Raw genomic sequence first — 16,148 nt, 5'->3', positions numbered from 1 at the left:
CTTTTCATTTCTCTAGTATAAATGCCTAAGAGGAAGAGGGCAGCTGCCAAACCACATGGTAAGCATGTGTTTATTAGTATTGTAAGAAACTGCCGGACTCGTTTCCAGAGTGCCCGTGCCCTTTCACATGCTCAACAGGAATGGACGAGGGACCCGGTTTCTCTGCATCCTTGCCAGCATGTGGCGGTCATTATTTTTCATTTTGGCCAGTCTGACAGGTGAGCAGTGGTATCTCATTGTAGTTTTAATGTGCATTTCTCTATGGTTGTTTATGAGCTTATTTGTCATCTGCATGTCCTCTTCTGTGACATGTGTGTTCATGTCTTCGGCCCATTTTCTAACTGAACTGTTGTTTTTTTTTTTAATCTATTGAGTTTTGAGAGTTCTTTATATATTTAGATACAAAAGGTTAGGGTTGGACTTTGTCAGATAGGTGGTTTGTAAATATCTTCTATCAGATATTTGATATGAACAGATATGTCACAGAAGACATATGGATGGCAAATACATACATGAAAAGGTGCTCACTGCCATTCATCATTAGAGAAATGTAAAAACCCACAATGAAATAAAACCACACACCTCTTAGAATGGCTAAAAATAAAAAGATGACCATAGCAGGGACTTCCCTGGTGGTCCAGTTGCTGGGACTCCATGCTTCTAATGTAGGGGGCATGGGTTCGATCCCTGGTCAGAGAACTAAGATCCTATGTGTCACGCAGTGAGATTTAAATAAATAAATAAATAAATAAAAAGGTCACCAAAGGAAGTATTGGCAGTTACCTGAAAAGTTAAAATACCCTAACACATCTGGCCATTCCACTTTCAGGTATTTACCCAATAGAAAAGGAAGTATATGCTCATTTAAACTTTGTAGGTAAATGTTTATAGCAGCTTTATTTTTAAGTGATCAAAAGCTGACATAACCCAATATCCATCAATAAGTGAATGGAAAAACAAACTGGTATATATCCACAGGACAGAATACTTTGGGGAAATAAAAAAATTAATTCTTGATACTAGCATGAATGAATTTCAAAATAATTATGCCGACTGAAAGAAATCAGATCCTTCCCAACATACTGTGATTCTACTCAGATACAAGGCTAGAAATATAAACTAATCTACAGTGACAGAAAGCAGACCAGCGGCTGCTTTGGGAGGGGGTGGTGGGATGGACAAGAGGGTTTACACAGGGACATGCACATAATTTTGTGGGTAATGGATGTGTTCACTCTCTTGATTATAGTAATGGTTTCACAGGTATTTGCTTATGTCATATCTCATCAAACTATACCCACCAAATATGCACAGTCTATTGTGTCAATTATACACAGTACATCCATGAAAAAGAAAACCAAAAAACCCAATAGAATGCAGGCCTTTAGGCTGTGCTTTAGAAAAGACTGTAAAATTTTCCAAATAAAAATGGACTTAAAAATCAGTCATCTAAGAATTTAAACTACTAAATATAAAGCATCTGCTCTGCAAACAGCTGAAACTATGATTCAAAGTTTTTTTTTAGTTTGTTGACATATTAGTTTTCTGAAACAAAAGTATGTGGAAGACAAATCTTTTTTTTTTGTTTGTTTTGCTTTTAAGCTTTTTCTTACTTTTGTCCAGTGGTGATGGACATCCATTGTTCCTAGCATCACATGGCCCACTGCACTCATCCCGGACCGGTCTGTAAATATTATTGTACATCCTGATGATAAAACACAAACCCTTTGGTCACTGTCCAGAGAGGCTTCATTTTTTTAGCACTGTGCAAATAATTACTTACATTTCATGTATCAATTCAGGAGTAAACTTGGTAGAAGTTATTGTTTCATTCAAAGGAACAGACTTAACAATTCAGCTGAGATCAAGTCACATCTACAAAGACTTTCAACAGTTTTCCTCTAGAATTTACAGATTTGTATATATGGATTTCGGAAGTGAGTGGAAATTGTTTACCTTTTGCATTTTTAAGGGTTTCCAAGTTCTGCTGGGCTAAGCGGCCTAAACTGTGTAGCTGGCTGCAGCGGTGGGCGATACCCCAGCTCCTCTGCCACCTGGTCCAACAGAGCACACAGGCCCGTTATCACCCGTGTCCCCCCAGAGGGAGGCGCATACTCACCCCCACCTGCCTGACTCCTGGAAAGCTCCAAGTGTAAACACTTTCCTTATAAACCTGAATTATCTTCAACAATTATAATTTAAATACAGAAGAACGCATAAGTACTATGTGATTCTGCAAGCACAGGATAAAGGTGCTATGGCAACCCACTCCAGTACTCTTGCCTGGAGAATCCCATGGACGGAGGAGGCTGGTAGGCTACAGTCCACGGGGTCGCAAAGAGTCGGACATGACTGAGCGACTTCACTTTCACTGTATCCAAAGTGTACATCCATCATGTATCCAAAGGATACATGACTGTATCCAAGTCATGTGGTTCAATATAAGAAAACAGTCCTCATAATGAAGGTTGAAAGTAAAACAGGCTGCAGCAAAACGGTCACAGAAGTTTAAGCACCAGGCCAGATGACAATACCTCAGGGAGTCCCATGAATGAATCACATCACCCACTCCTTAGGGCTGCAGCTGTTAAATCTATTTTATAATAAACTTCAGCAAATGATTTCTAAGTTTACGAAAACTTTTAAAAAAGTCATATGGTAATTACAGTTAATAATACTGTATTGCATTTTGAAAGTTGCTTAAAGAGCAGATCTTAAAAGTTCTCATCACAAGAAAAAAATTTTCCTAGCTATGTATGATGACAGATGTCAACCAGACTTATTGTGGTGATCATTTTATAATGAATATGAATAATGAATTATTAGGTAAAACACTCGGAACTAGTATAACGCTATATATCAACTATATCTCAACTAAAAAAAATTTTAAAAGTCATGCTATATAACATAGAACCAAGAATACAACTTTTTTTTTCCTTTCCCTTTCTCTTTTTTCTTTAGTTGTTTAGTCAGATGTGTCCAACTCTTTGCGACCCTATACACTCACTGTAGCCTGCCAGGCCCCTCTGTCCATGGAATTCTCCAGGCAAAAATACTGAAGTGGGTTGCCATTTCCTTCTCCAGGGGATCTCCCCTCCCCAGGGATCAAACCTGTATCTCCTGTGTCCCCTGCATTGCAGGTGGATTCCTTACCTGCTGAGCCATCAAGGAAGTCCTCCTTTTCTCTTTTTAAACTCAAATACCAATCTTATAAATACTGATTTTTAAAAATATTATATGCATATGGAAAAGTATGTTTTTCTTATAAATCCATTGTTATTATGCTAAAAATGTCAGTATCTAAACCTTACTCCACTTTTTCAAATAAGAAATTCATAATGGTTTTCTTAGATAAACATTTGATTAGTTTCATAAAAAGATAATTGAGTATTTAGTGAACAGAATAATTAAAGATGCAAATATTTAACTGTTAGAAACCTTTACCAATAGTTAACACACGCTTATTTTAATCTATAAATCAGGTTTTCTCTTCTTCATTACCTGATATCTGACAGCTGCAACTGATGAGACAGTTCATTTTTTAAACGATCTAGTTCTTTTCTAAGTGGCAAACTATTCTTCAGCTTTTTAATAGCACTTTTCCCATTGATATCTAACCAGGAACTAGAAAGAAAAAAAAACAGAGATGTACACTTTGCAATACTAACTATAATGCAAACATTTCTACTATTGAAACACGTGTTCATTACCTTAAAGCAGCCCCAATGTTAAACCGAGTTTCCCATCAAACCTTTACCAAGTTATAAGTACTCCTGCCAAGTCTACTTTTAGAGTAAACTCCTACTTCTAAAACAGGCTTCTTGGAGAACTGCCAGTACCTGTTAATCATATTTTAGTTATGAGAACTTCCTTAGCCTATCAAGAAAATTAAACTTGCATTACACCAAGCTTTTTACTAGACTTCCAGAGATGGAGCCATTTTTTAAAAATCAAAGATGCTTCAAGGACATCTCTGGTGGTCCAGGGGTTAAGACTCCATGCTTCCAAAGCAGGGGGTGCAGGTTTGACCCCTTGCTGGGGAACCAAGATTCTGCATGTTCCAGCCTCCTTGCCCACAAAAGGCTGAATATTGAGGAATTCTCTGGTGATCCAGTGGTTAGGACTCTGTGCTTCTGCTGCAGGGGGCATGGGTTTGATCCTGGGTTTGGGGATTAGGATACTGCATGCCCTGCAGTGTGGCCAAAAAATAAAGAATAGTAAAAAAAATAAAAGCATTAAAAAATAAATAAGTTAAAAAAAATTAAACCTCCATTATGCTTATTGCCTTTTCAGAAAGTTCCACTAGGCCTTCACTTACATCAGTCATCTCCATGCGAGGGCAGGGCTACTACCCCTTCCCCAACTAGAGCAAATGATGTGGTTGTGCAGCCAGGTGGTGAAAAAGTCGTCAGAAGACGTACCGAATGGTACTGGTGTCATTTAAGAGGCACTATTTCCTGATGAAGGAACTTGCGAAGGTAACTCTATGGATTCTAACTGGGTAGATTCAGTTTCTTCCTTGGTCTTCATCTTGTCTATTAGCACCCTGAGTTCTCAGCTCACTGCAAACCCTGCCTCCCGCCCCACCTCTCTATCCAAAGGCTCCCACTGCTCAGACCTGATCAGTCAGCGCCCACCTCCTCCTCCCAAGAGGGTCTGTTTGCCCCTTGGTTTCTTTCCACCCAACTGAGAGGCCGCTCCCGTCTCACCTCTCCCCACCTTTATCGTTCTCCTACAACTACATCATGGGCTCAGCAGAAAGATGTTCTCTTAAATCTGCATTTCTGAGAACGTTTACCTTAGTGAAGTCTTAAAAGAGAAAACGAACGTCAAAGTCTGCCTAGGGGTTAGAAGGGGGCAGCTTTCAGAGCAGAGCTGAAGGCAGCCGAGGCGGCCTTGTAGCAGCGCGCTCCTCCTGCTCCCCCTCCGAGGCTTCCTCTCCCTCAGCGTTGTAACGGGCACAGCACGGGCATGCAGGCTCTGGCGCTGGGCCTCTCTTTCCCGAGGGACGTCTGCACAGACAAGGCCTGGGTCGTGCCTGGCAGGCCGAAAGGCTGCTGCCGGAGGGGCCGTGGTAGAATAGCAAGCAGACTCCAGGACCAGAGGAACATTTTGGGTGGAGGTGGAGTGGGCCCTGGGTACAGCTGAGAAAGAGAAAGCTCCAGGGAGACTGGGGGAAGATGGTCTAAAGCGCCGCCCCCCCAGGACATCTGACACCCACTGGACACCTGTCAGTGACAGTCAGGTGTTATGATAATGGTGCAGAAAGGCTCATTTGTCCATCTCAAAAATGCCTGTCAAGTAAACCTTCTTAGGGTTCCTTTTAATAGTCACTTTAAAGGTTTTAGATGTTGTAATCTACAATATTTAAAAACTAATCAAGTTGAGGGAATTCCCTGGTGGTCCAGTGGTTAGGACTCCATACAAGGCATGGGTTTGATCCCTAGTTGGGGAACTAAGATCCTGAAAGACATGTGGTGTGGCCAAAAAAAGAAAATCAAGTTAAAACTCTCAAAACCAGTCACATATTTACCCTGAAGGCCTAACAGTATAAGGAAGACATATCTAGCAAGGAGTAGAGAGATAAGCAACTGGAAGAGAATATATGAGCTTCTATGAGAACAAAGGAAGAATGAATTACTTCTGCCTGGAAAGTTCTACAGAGCAGGTGATAAGTGACCTGGAACCTGAGAGATGGATCAGGTGTTCCCAGGCGGATTAGTGAGAGCAAAGGGCATGCCCACGAGGCTAGTACACAGGGAACTGTGAGATGAACCAGATCACACAATGCCTGGGAGTGGGGTGGGGCGTGAGATGAGACTGGAGAGGTTGTGTGTGTGTGACAGAGAGAGAAAGAGAGATCATAAAATGTCTTGCACATTGTGATGAGGAACTGGGACCTTGCACTCTTAAGTAAAGGTGTCCTACATCTTTTTTTTGGCCACTGCAGGGTTCTTAGCTCCTGGACAGAGGTGAACTTGGCCTCCTGCAGTGGAAGTGCAGAGTCCTCATCACTGGACCGCCAGGGGAGTCCCTACATTCCACATTTTTTTGATTCACTAATTGTGTGCAGTTGTTAATAATTTCTTCCTACTCCCCCTTTAAGAATATTGGTAAAGACTTTGTCATTTTTGCATGGTGTGTGAGAAATAAGAAAAGTAAAAATATCTTACTTTATGTCATGAATATTAGCTATTACAATTTTTCCATTTTCCCTCATTTATTAAATAATACATATTAATTTAACTTAAATTAGGCAAGAAAAAGGATGATTTGTAGACAAATGAATTATCAAGCAAATACCATGTTTCCTTCTGGGACCAAATGTCTTAAAATGTGGACTGAAATAGAATCTTATGATTATATATTCATGACCTGATTATTTGAATTCTTACATTTATGTATAAAATTTAAGTGGCCTAGTTTAACAATTTTTGTGTTTTGCTTCTAAACCCTAAGACAAAAAATGAAGGTTCTACAGTTGGTATTTATCTATCTATGTAGATATTAGATCTATGTGATGGTTTCAGGTGAGCAGTGAAGGGACTCAGCCATACATATACATGTAGTCATTCTTCCCCATTAAATCAGTTTTAAAGGGACTGCAAGATCTGTTATAAACAAGGCTAAAACATGTTAAAACATGTAATGCTGCATCATTAATTTCACTTGCCAAAACTAAGAAAAGCTATATAGCTAATAATGGGGTTTACTTCATTGTCTGACAAGATACATAGCAATGGATACTGCATTTTGTCAATAAGTTAGAATGTTAAATTTCCACCGACTTCAATTTCTAAAACAATGGTTTACTCAATTTATGTTATCTTCTTTGAGAGGAGACAAGTCAAAATGACATGATTTGAGCTAGTGCTGGTTATTACTGGGCTTTCCTGGTGGTTCAAATGGTAAAGAATCCATGAGAGCATCAATTAAAAACACCTATGGAGAAAATCAAGAATTCATAGTAACACAACTCATTTACACTCAGGAATTTTCCTTAAGATAATGTCATCTCTTACTAAAACAGCAGATACTTTTACTAAGTCAACACTAGTGAAATTAACAGAGGCACTGTTCCACTCCCCCCACCACAAAAAAAAAACGGGCCCTCTGCATTCATTGCTGAGTCACTCTACTGCTATCATCTATATTAAGCTACTTTACATTTCCATATTAAACCTTGAGTTCTCCATACTGAGCCTACAGCACTTCACAGTCACACTTATTTAATGGTTCTTTAATTCAGTGTTAATAAAAATGCTGGATAGGTTTTATGAATCTGTGAAGCAGATTAGTATTAGAAAGAGAGATGATTAAAACATAGTCCCTATTCTTAAAAACTCATTATCTATTAATAGTATAATAAAATATAATGTAAGAAAGTCTTTTATTAAAGACTCAAGAATTTTACTAGATGAACTACATTCAAGTAAGGAAATTATACTTGGCTTGGACAAGGAACCAGTGAAATAGCAGTTATCTCGGGGAACTGGCTTTTCCCAGTTCCAATCTTTTTTCGTTAGTTTGCCAGATGACTAACTCCGAGTTCAGGGTCTCTGGAACAGTCTTTTCACAATGGTTACACATTTAGCACCAGACCAAAACTGTACCCCATGAAACACTCAACTGAACTGCAGGTTAACTGCTTCTCTGAATTTCTTTAATAGGTTATTCTTAAGCCTCTTGACTTAACGGTGCAACAAATCTTATTCTTGCTCTTTTGCTCTGACTTATCCAATCCCACTTTTTTCTTTACTGAAAGGTATAGGTAACACATTCCCAAGCTTTGGTTCATCTGGGCATACTGTGAGGAATATCCTCTTAAGGGTGTAAGCAGAGCAATACCCTCTTAACGTCGTAAGCAGAAGTCTCATGGGCTGGAATCCAGTGCATGTAAGGCGGAGACACTCTCTTCTAGCTCATACTCAAAACAAAACAATTTTCTGCATTTGGTATGAAAAGGCCAAAAAAAAAAAAAAAAAAAATCAAATACCATTCGAAGTATTCTGGCCACTTTGAGTAGGAAGCATGAAATATCTTTTTTGTAATGGTTACTGGGTTAACTACATTGATAACATTACTTTTCCTGGAAAATTAAGCTTTTACTTTTATTTTTTCAATTAAAATTTTTTTCTTTTGCATGTACTGCACAGCATGCAGGATCTTAGTTCCCCAACCAGGGATTGAATCTCTGCCCCCTGCAGTGAAAGCTCAGAGCCTTAACCACTGGACTACCAGGATCTTAGACTATAATTTTAAACATTAACATCAGGTAAGTAAAAACTTTTACATACGTTAGGGTTGTTTCCGTTCTCCAGACTTGCTCGAGGTCTTCATCAGGGTCCTTGAATCCAGTAAAGGAGTAGTAAGACTTGTCCCATTTGATGGGCCTGTCAGATGTCCTTTTGGCCTCTTTGAGAGGCTGGGAATGCACATTAGTATTCAAGCTTTGGACATGTTCAATAGATAAACTGCAGGAGTTGAGAATATATAATACTGTGCTTAGCAGATCTCTGGTGTGCAAAGTAAATTTGACTGCTCGAAATCCTAGAGAATATAATTCCCCCAAACAGTTAATACAGATGATTATTTGCTTTACTTTAAAAACATTTTTTTCATACAACATTTATAGAATCAAAATCTTTTAAAACACTCCATTACCAATTAAAATTCATCCTATTGAAAAATCTTCTGGAAAAAGAAAATGATGTTCCTTCTCCAGAACTGTACCATGCTATCTTGATTTATGAAGTTCTCTGTCAGCTCCCTTTTCTAGTTTGGCACCAGTGATCCCGGCCCAAGAAGAGGATTGAGGATATTTTTCAATGCTGTTCATAAATTGTATCTCTACAGTCTAAGGAATGGGAAAGTTCTCCTATAAGCAAGTGTTCACCAAAGAGAGTCTCCAGGGCTAAGGCCCAGGGGAAAGGTAGAGGCAGGGGAGGCTGACGGGGATAGTGGTTCGAGGAGAGGGTCACAGAAACTCATCTCAAATTTTCTCTATGATTCAAAGTGACTGTGCTTATACTCCCCTACTTCCATCTTGTGACTCAGTATTTTCAGAAGTGACTCAAAATTCCCTAATTTTTTAGAAGTCAGCACTTCACAATCTGATTTTAATACAGGTAGTCACCGTGCTCAGACTAGTAATCTAACTTGTTAAGTCAACAACAGGAAATCTACTGGGTTCCCTCACTACTTATTGGTTATTAAACTTGGCAGTAGTTGAATGTGTATCACTTTTCAATCAACGTTCACTTCGGGTGCCATTATTACCTCCTTTGAAATGTGAAGAAGCATAGGCTCAAGGGGTTAAGAATAGTGAGTGAGGGCTTACATCAGAGCTGACACCATGCCAAGCATTTTCCCGACTATAAATAACATGCTGACCCCTTTTTCTTCAAAAATTTTTAAAAATTGGTTTTAAAAATTATATAAGTATTATATAAGTACATCCTTACTGTAAAATGATACGTATAAAATAAAAGTCTGTTGACAGGCACGCAATTTCACTAGATACAATCCTATTAACATTCAAGTACACACTGCCTTATATGGTAGCTACTAGGCATATGTGGCTATTTAAAATTAAATTGATTAAAATTAAGTTAAATTTAAAATTCAGTTCCTGGTCATACTAGCTCCACTTCAAGTGCTCAGGAGCCATACGGGGCCAGTGCCGGCTGTACAGACATGCACACACACACACACACACGCGTGACGTCACTGCAGGAGGTTCTCTGAAATAGCACTGCTCTAAACCTTTCCTATGTGCTTCGTATGCATGTTACACATGACATACACACTTATGTCTTTGCACACACACACCCCTATGGTGTGAACCGCTCCATTTAAACATATAAACTCAGCTGTGTCCGACTCTTTGCGACTCCATAGATGGTAGCTTGGAGGTTCCTCTGTCCATGGAATTCTCTAGGCAAGAATACTGCAGTGGGTTGCCATTCCCTTCTCCAGGAGATCTTCCTGACCCAGGGATTGAACCCAGGTCTCCTGAATTGCAGGCAGATTCTTTACTGTCTAATCTACCAGGGAAGCCCCATATAAACTACACCATTCTGCGTGTATTACTTCGAATTTGCTCTTGTTATTTAACCTGGGGGACTCCTTCATATCTGTATGTATATGTCAACCTCTGTTGTTTTAGTAGTGCTATGCTAATCCACATAATGAATAGAGCATAATTTATTTTACACTTCTGAAACTGATGGGCATAAAAATTGTTCTTAATTTTTCACCATTCTATTCAAAGCTGAAATGTGCTTTTTTCGTGTCTTTGCTACTGATGACAGTCATCACAATCTACGATTGTTCTCAGAGATACCTTTTCTGCCTGCCACACAGATTTACAGAGTCTAGAACATGCAGACTAAGAAAGAGTTTTTAGTTGAATCACTGATGGTAATGTGAGAGAAATACTGGTAGAATTATTCTAGGCAGTGAAAGAGGAAAGGAAAATCCAAGTTCCTGCAGTTGAGGTTCAGAAGAAATAGTTTATCCTCAGAAGAGATGAGTCAAGGAGTAAATCTCAATTTCTCTCTTAATTTACCAACTCCATTAATCACTTAATTCAATGTAAGAGCTGCTACACAGTTTGGAATGCCTGTTGCCAGATTGCACGCATCCTTTATTGGGAATATTATCTAATTAACTTAGTTTGCATTGATTACTAAAGCTAAACATTTTTATATGCTTATTGGCTACTTGCTGTTTAGTCACTTAGTTGTATCCGACTCTTTGCAACCCCATTGACTGTAGCCCACCAGGCTCCTCTGTCCATGGAATTTCCCAGGCAAGAATACTGGAGTGGGTTGCCATTTCCTTCTCCAGGGGATCTTCCCAACCCAGAGATGGAACCTTCATCTCCTGCTTGGCAGGTGGATTCTTTGCCCCTGAGCCACCTGGGAAGACCCACTGGCTATTTATGGGTATTATTTCTTGAAGTGCCTAGACACTGTTTGCCAATCTTTGTAATTGAGCTACTGTTTTTTTTCTGACACCTAAAAACTCCTTATATACTAACATTATCTTTTTCTCACTTATGCTATGTCTTCTCTCATCTCTTAATTATTTTTCACAATCTATTTTTATTTAGTAAATGGTTCAAAGTTAACCATTAACTGAAAGTAGAGGATTTTTCTCTTTACTCAGCCAAAGCTGACTACAGCTATTTGTTTTAGCATTAATTCACAGAAAACTCTTAGTAAATCTTTAAATTGTTTTAAAGTTTATTCTAAAAGAGTTATTTCCTCAAGAATGACAAAAAGGATGGATGTTTAGAGAATAATGGACCACATTTACCCTTAGTTTTAAGTATTACTGGGACTTCCCTGGTGGTTCAGAAGGTAAAGATTCTGCCTACAGTGCAGGAGACCCGGGTTCAATCCCTGGGTAGGGAAGATCCCCTGGAGCAGGAAATGGCAAACCACTCCAGTATCCTTTCCTGGAGAATTCCATGGACAGAGGAGCCTGGTGGGCTAGAGTCCATGGGGTCGCAAAGAGTTGGACATGCAAAGCAGCAACGAAGGACCAAACAGAAAGCTGTATATTTAGACTGATCAGATTTTAGAAATAGTATGAGGCTGGGGTTAGAGAGTTCAGAGACCCTTATTCTGTCTCCATGGTCCTGGAACATTACTAAGTTACAACTGGGCAAATACTAGGTACCTCACAGGGTACTTTCAGGACTAGATAAGAAAAGGTAAGCTATACTTTAAAAAAATTAATTGTCATATACACATTTAATAAAACAGCACTGAAACAGGAAGGGGACAAACAGAAACATTTTAGTTTTCTAGTCAAAAAAGTTTAAACATAAAAAGTGGCTCATCCATATATACACTGCCATACACAAAACAGCTAGTGGGAAGGTGCGTACCACACAGGGCGCCCAGCTCTGATCTCCGTGATGACCTAGAGGGCTGGGATGGGGATAGGGTGGGGGTATTCAGGGGGAGGGGATGTATGTGTACATATAACTTATTCACTCTGTCATACAGCAGAAACTGATGCAGCATTGTAAAGCAACTATCCTTAAGGAAAAAAAAAAGGAGGCTCATTGAACAGAAGTAGACAGGAATAAAATCTAACTCCAGGAAAACACTTGATTAAATGATATTACTTTCTACGACAAGGCTTCACTCCAAAGGTCTTCTAGCAACTTTTAGGCAGATTGAACTCATACCAAATGAAGCCTGCAAGGGTGCAAGGGACATATGAGAAATAAGACATGTACCAGAAGTGCTGAAGTGTTCCTGGCCATCAGAGGGATTCTGATCTGTTTCTCTTACATAAAACACAAGCTGGGTTGGTTTCAAAGACTTGAAGCCTGGTTTCTGAAGGTTTTCTAAGTAGGCACTTAATCTCTTAAGGGAATTTTCATTGACTTCCTGGAAAAAAAATATTGAGACATTTATGTACAAAATAGAACAAGGAAACATCACAAATTATATCCCAACCTTTTAAACACACTACTGAATGTATTAAAGAATTTAGTACTAAAAAAAGTTGGGATTTCATAGGTCCTCGGTACAGGATAAAATTGAATCCATACCTCACAACATGTAACTCCACAGAGAAGAGAGATTTAAAAAAAAAAAAAAAATGTAGCTACAAAAGTATTAGAAGAAAACATGGCTGAGTTCCTTTATAAATGAGATGTAGAAAAAGCCTAACTATGACAGTAATAAATGATTGATAAATCCAGTTACATAATAAAAACAATATAGTACAAGGAACTATTCAGTATCCTGTGATAAACCATAATGAGAAAGAATATAAAATACATACACATGTATAACTGAATCATTGTGCTATACAGCAGAAATCAACACACTGTAAATCAACTATACTTCAATCTTAAAACAAGCTTAAAGAAAGAACGCATGAAACACCACACACACACACAAACAATTCTATAGGCAAAAACCGACTCTCAGCTATATTGTGTTGGGGGTTTGATGATTTACTACCTAGAAGGATTACAGAACTCAGAAAAGCTATTACACTCATGGTTATACTTTACTACAGCAAAAGGATACAGATTAGAATCAGCAAGGGGAAAATGTGTGTGGGGTGCAGTCCAGGAGGGGCCAAGTGCAAGGTTCCAGCTGTTCTCTCCCAGGGACATTCTACAGGCAGTGCCTAAGCTCCCAGCAAGGACATGTGACAACATCAGAAGCGCTGCCAACCACAAAAGCTCATTCAAGCCCTGGGGGCCGGGGCTTTCACTGGGGCACTGTGTGCCCATGTGACTGAGCTTAGGTATTTGTCTCCAGCCTCCCAGAGGGTCTCAGAAATGAGAAATTAGGCATTTTACCATAACTCACATTGTTAGGATAAACTGTCTGGTGTGGCCCAAGGCTCTGGGCACACAGAAACATTCTTATCAGGCAAGGATATCCCCAGGCTGAGAGCTCATCTCCCAGGAGGCAGTGAAGAGCCAGGATTGAAGCCAGGGATTTCTTTCTAACAAAGCAACCTAAGTCTGCTGAGTTCACATTTTATGGCACATAAAAGTTTTAGTTAAAAGAAAAAAAAAGGTATATTGGTAGAGGAGGGAAATCATCACCTAGCACTAAGCTTAATTTTTCCATACACGTTGGATTTAAAAACTGTAAATTGTGAAACATTAAACTGTATTCATGTCTGACATTCCCAATAATTTGTATTAATTTATTATATCTCCAAGGTAGTGGATATTTTGCTGTTGATTCAATTTACTAATTAGTTAAAAAGGATCTAATTTCTAACAACCAAGATAACCACCATCATAATCAGAGTATTTTCCTAGAGCAAAGAAGTAAAACTGATTTATTTTCCATGGTAAGTAGAAAAAAGCAATACAGTAATGTTCTAATTTTCAAGAGTTTTAAATTCCTTTTCATGTTAAACCAGTTATCAGTATAAAGGAAGATAAAAGGAACCAATGAGATAATTTCAAAGCATTTGGTTTTGTAATATATGATCTAATGTTAAAAAATACTGGTGTTCCTAATTAAGTTTATCATGAGTTATTTTTCACATCAGTTTGTATTCCTTGAACACACATGAACTGATGGTATAGGGAAATGGACAAACAGCAGGCAACTATTCAGGCACTGAAAAACCTTCCTTATATCAACCTTAAAAAAGGGACTGATTATACTAACAGAGGCCAGAAGTGGTCTTTCTGACCCTCAATTTTACTTTCAAAATTGGTACAGAAAACATGACTACTCACATACAGAGTTTACACAGTATCTTTTTTTTTTTTAGATTTTTTTTTTTTAATGTGGACCATTTTTAAAGTTTTTAATTCAATCTGTTACAATATTGTTTCTATTTTATGTTTTGGTTTCTTGGCTGTGAGGCATGTGGGATCTAAGATTCCCCATCAGGGATCAAACCCACACCCTCTGCATTGGAAGGTGAAGTCTTAACCACTGGACCACCAGGGAAGTTCCTAAACTGGTATCTTTATTGCCTGCCAGAAATATGACAGCTTTCATAAAAAAACAATGGTGTTAGTTTCAATTTCCAGTGTCTGCAGTTCAAAGCATTGATTATACCGCTATGACAAAACAAACCCAATTTATAGAACTCTCTGTATTACACTGTAGCAAACGTAAATAAACAAACGTAGACCGAACATTAAACATAAAGAAAAATAAATATTTACCCTTTCCCTGGGGTGCTGTCCAAAGAAATCTGGATGCACAGCAAAGTAAAATGGCCTCAAGGCATTGACTGCTTCAGCTCCTGACAAAGCTCTTGATAACAGAAAGCAGTATGGAAATATCTTTCCTGGACATAACCTTTTTAAAAGATATGGATTTATTACTCACTGGATCACTGACACAGACACAAATCCCCCCATGAATAAAGTAACAGTAACATTAAGATGACCATGTATGGAAAACATCACAGAAACAATGTAGAAACCAGAATGTAAAACTTGGTGGTTTTCTGAAATCTACAGAAGAGTAGATTTCAGTGACTGCTACATGATTTCTATAAACAGTGGTTATAAATTCCTCTGATGTAACATCATAAGACAATATTTAATAATAATAATAAAACTTCCTCTCAAAAGCCTACCTTGAAATGTAAACTGGCTTCACTGCAAATGATGATAATTTTGTGTATCATTTTTCTTTTCCAGATTAAAAAAAAAAACCCAATATCCAAAAGAATAATCTTTAAAGTGAAAAATTGTTTGAGAATTGTAATGCTTCATGAGAGATATAAAATGTCTTTTTAGTTCATTTCTTCATTACCAGCATGCTGAAATTTTCCAGTTAGATACCCTGACATCTCATTCTCAAATTTTGGCATAACTCACCTGGGAGTGTTTTTTTTAAAAAGTAGTTTTAAATCCAAATGAAATGATTTGCAATTTCTGGGAAGCACTTTCATGACTTCTATTTTTGAACGTAATAATTTACCTTTTTCACTGTATGATGACGGGCTGTGAAGTGAAATGAAGTGAAAGTTGCTCAGTCATGTCCGACTCTTTGTGACCCCAGGGACTGTAGCCTGCCAGCCTCCTCTGTCCATAGGATTTTCCAGGCAAGAATACTGGAGTGGGTGGCCATGCTCTTCTCCAGGGGATCTCCCCAACCCAGGGGTTGAACTCAGGTCTTCCAAATTGCAGACGGATTCTTTACCATCTGAGTCACTAGGGAAGTCCCAATGGGCTGTGAAGAAGTCTCTAAATACTGTGTCCATTTTGGTCTCCTACATTAGGTGCACTGAATCTTTGGGGAAGTTTTCTACTTTTACAATGACTGAGGGACTTCCCTGGTGGTCCAGTGGCTAGGACTTGGTGCAGACCCCAATGCAAGGGGTCCGGGTTTGTTCCCTGATCAGGGAAGTAGATCCCACATGCACAACTAAAAGATTCCGTGTGCAGCAAGACCTGGCACAGCCAAATAAATATGTATTTTCAAAAAATAAAATGATATTATAGAATCATTTCTGGAGATTAAAAAAAAAAAACAATCTGAGCACCACCATCATATTTTCAGATTACTTTTCTTTTTTTCAACCTGTACTTGAACCTTCTATAAAATCAACATACAGGCTGTGTATTAAGGATTATATAACAGGAGTTTGGACAGTAAAGGAAATGCCGAAAAGTCCTCAGT

The 16,148-nt window shown here is 38.6% G+C and overlaps 1 protein-coding gene across 4 annotated transcripts in view; it reads right to left on the bottom strand.

The window, feature by feature from the left end:
* Window positions 1-16,148, bottom strand: part of TCAIM (T cell activation inhibitor, mitochondrial) — a 36,261-nt gene that overhangs the window by 6,990 nt on the left and 13,123 nt on the right. For all 4 annotated transcript variants that reach the window (XM_061127916.1, XM_061127917.1, XM_061127913.1 and 1 more), the window contains exons 3-8: window positions 14,681-14,816; window positions 12,257-12,410; window positions 8,298-8,550; window positions 3,502-3,624; window positions 1,957-2,054; window positions 1,614-1,705 (exon numbers count right to left, since the gene is read on the bottom strand). In XM_061127916.1, the coding sequence (XP_060983899.1) occupies window positions 1,614-1,705; window positions 1,957-2,054; window positions 3,502-3,624; window positions 8,298-8,550; window positions 12,257-12,410; window positions 14,681-14,816 (856 nt within the window). The remainder of the gene's footprint in view (window positions 1-1,613; window positions 1,706-1,956; window positions 2,055-3,501; window positions 3,625-8,297; window positions 8,551-12,256; window positions 12,411-14,680; window positions 14,817-16,148) is intronic.

This window comes from Dama dama, chromosome 24, assembly GCF_033118175.1.
Source record: "Dama dama isolate Ldn47 chromosome 24, ASM3311817v1, whole genome shotgun sequence".
NCBI lineage: Eukaryota > Metazoa > Chordata > Mammalia > Artiodactyla > Cervidae > Dama > Dama dama.
Note: the sequence above shows the minus strand (reverse complement) of the source record. Positions and strands in the feature narration are given on the sequence as shown.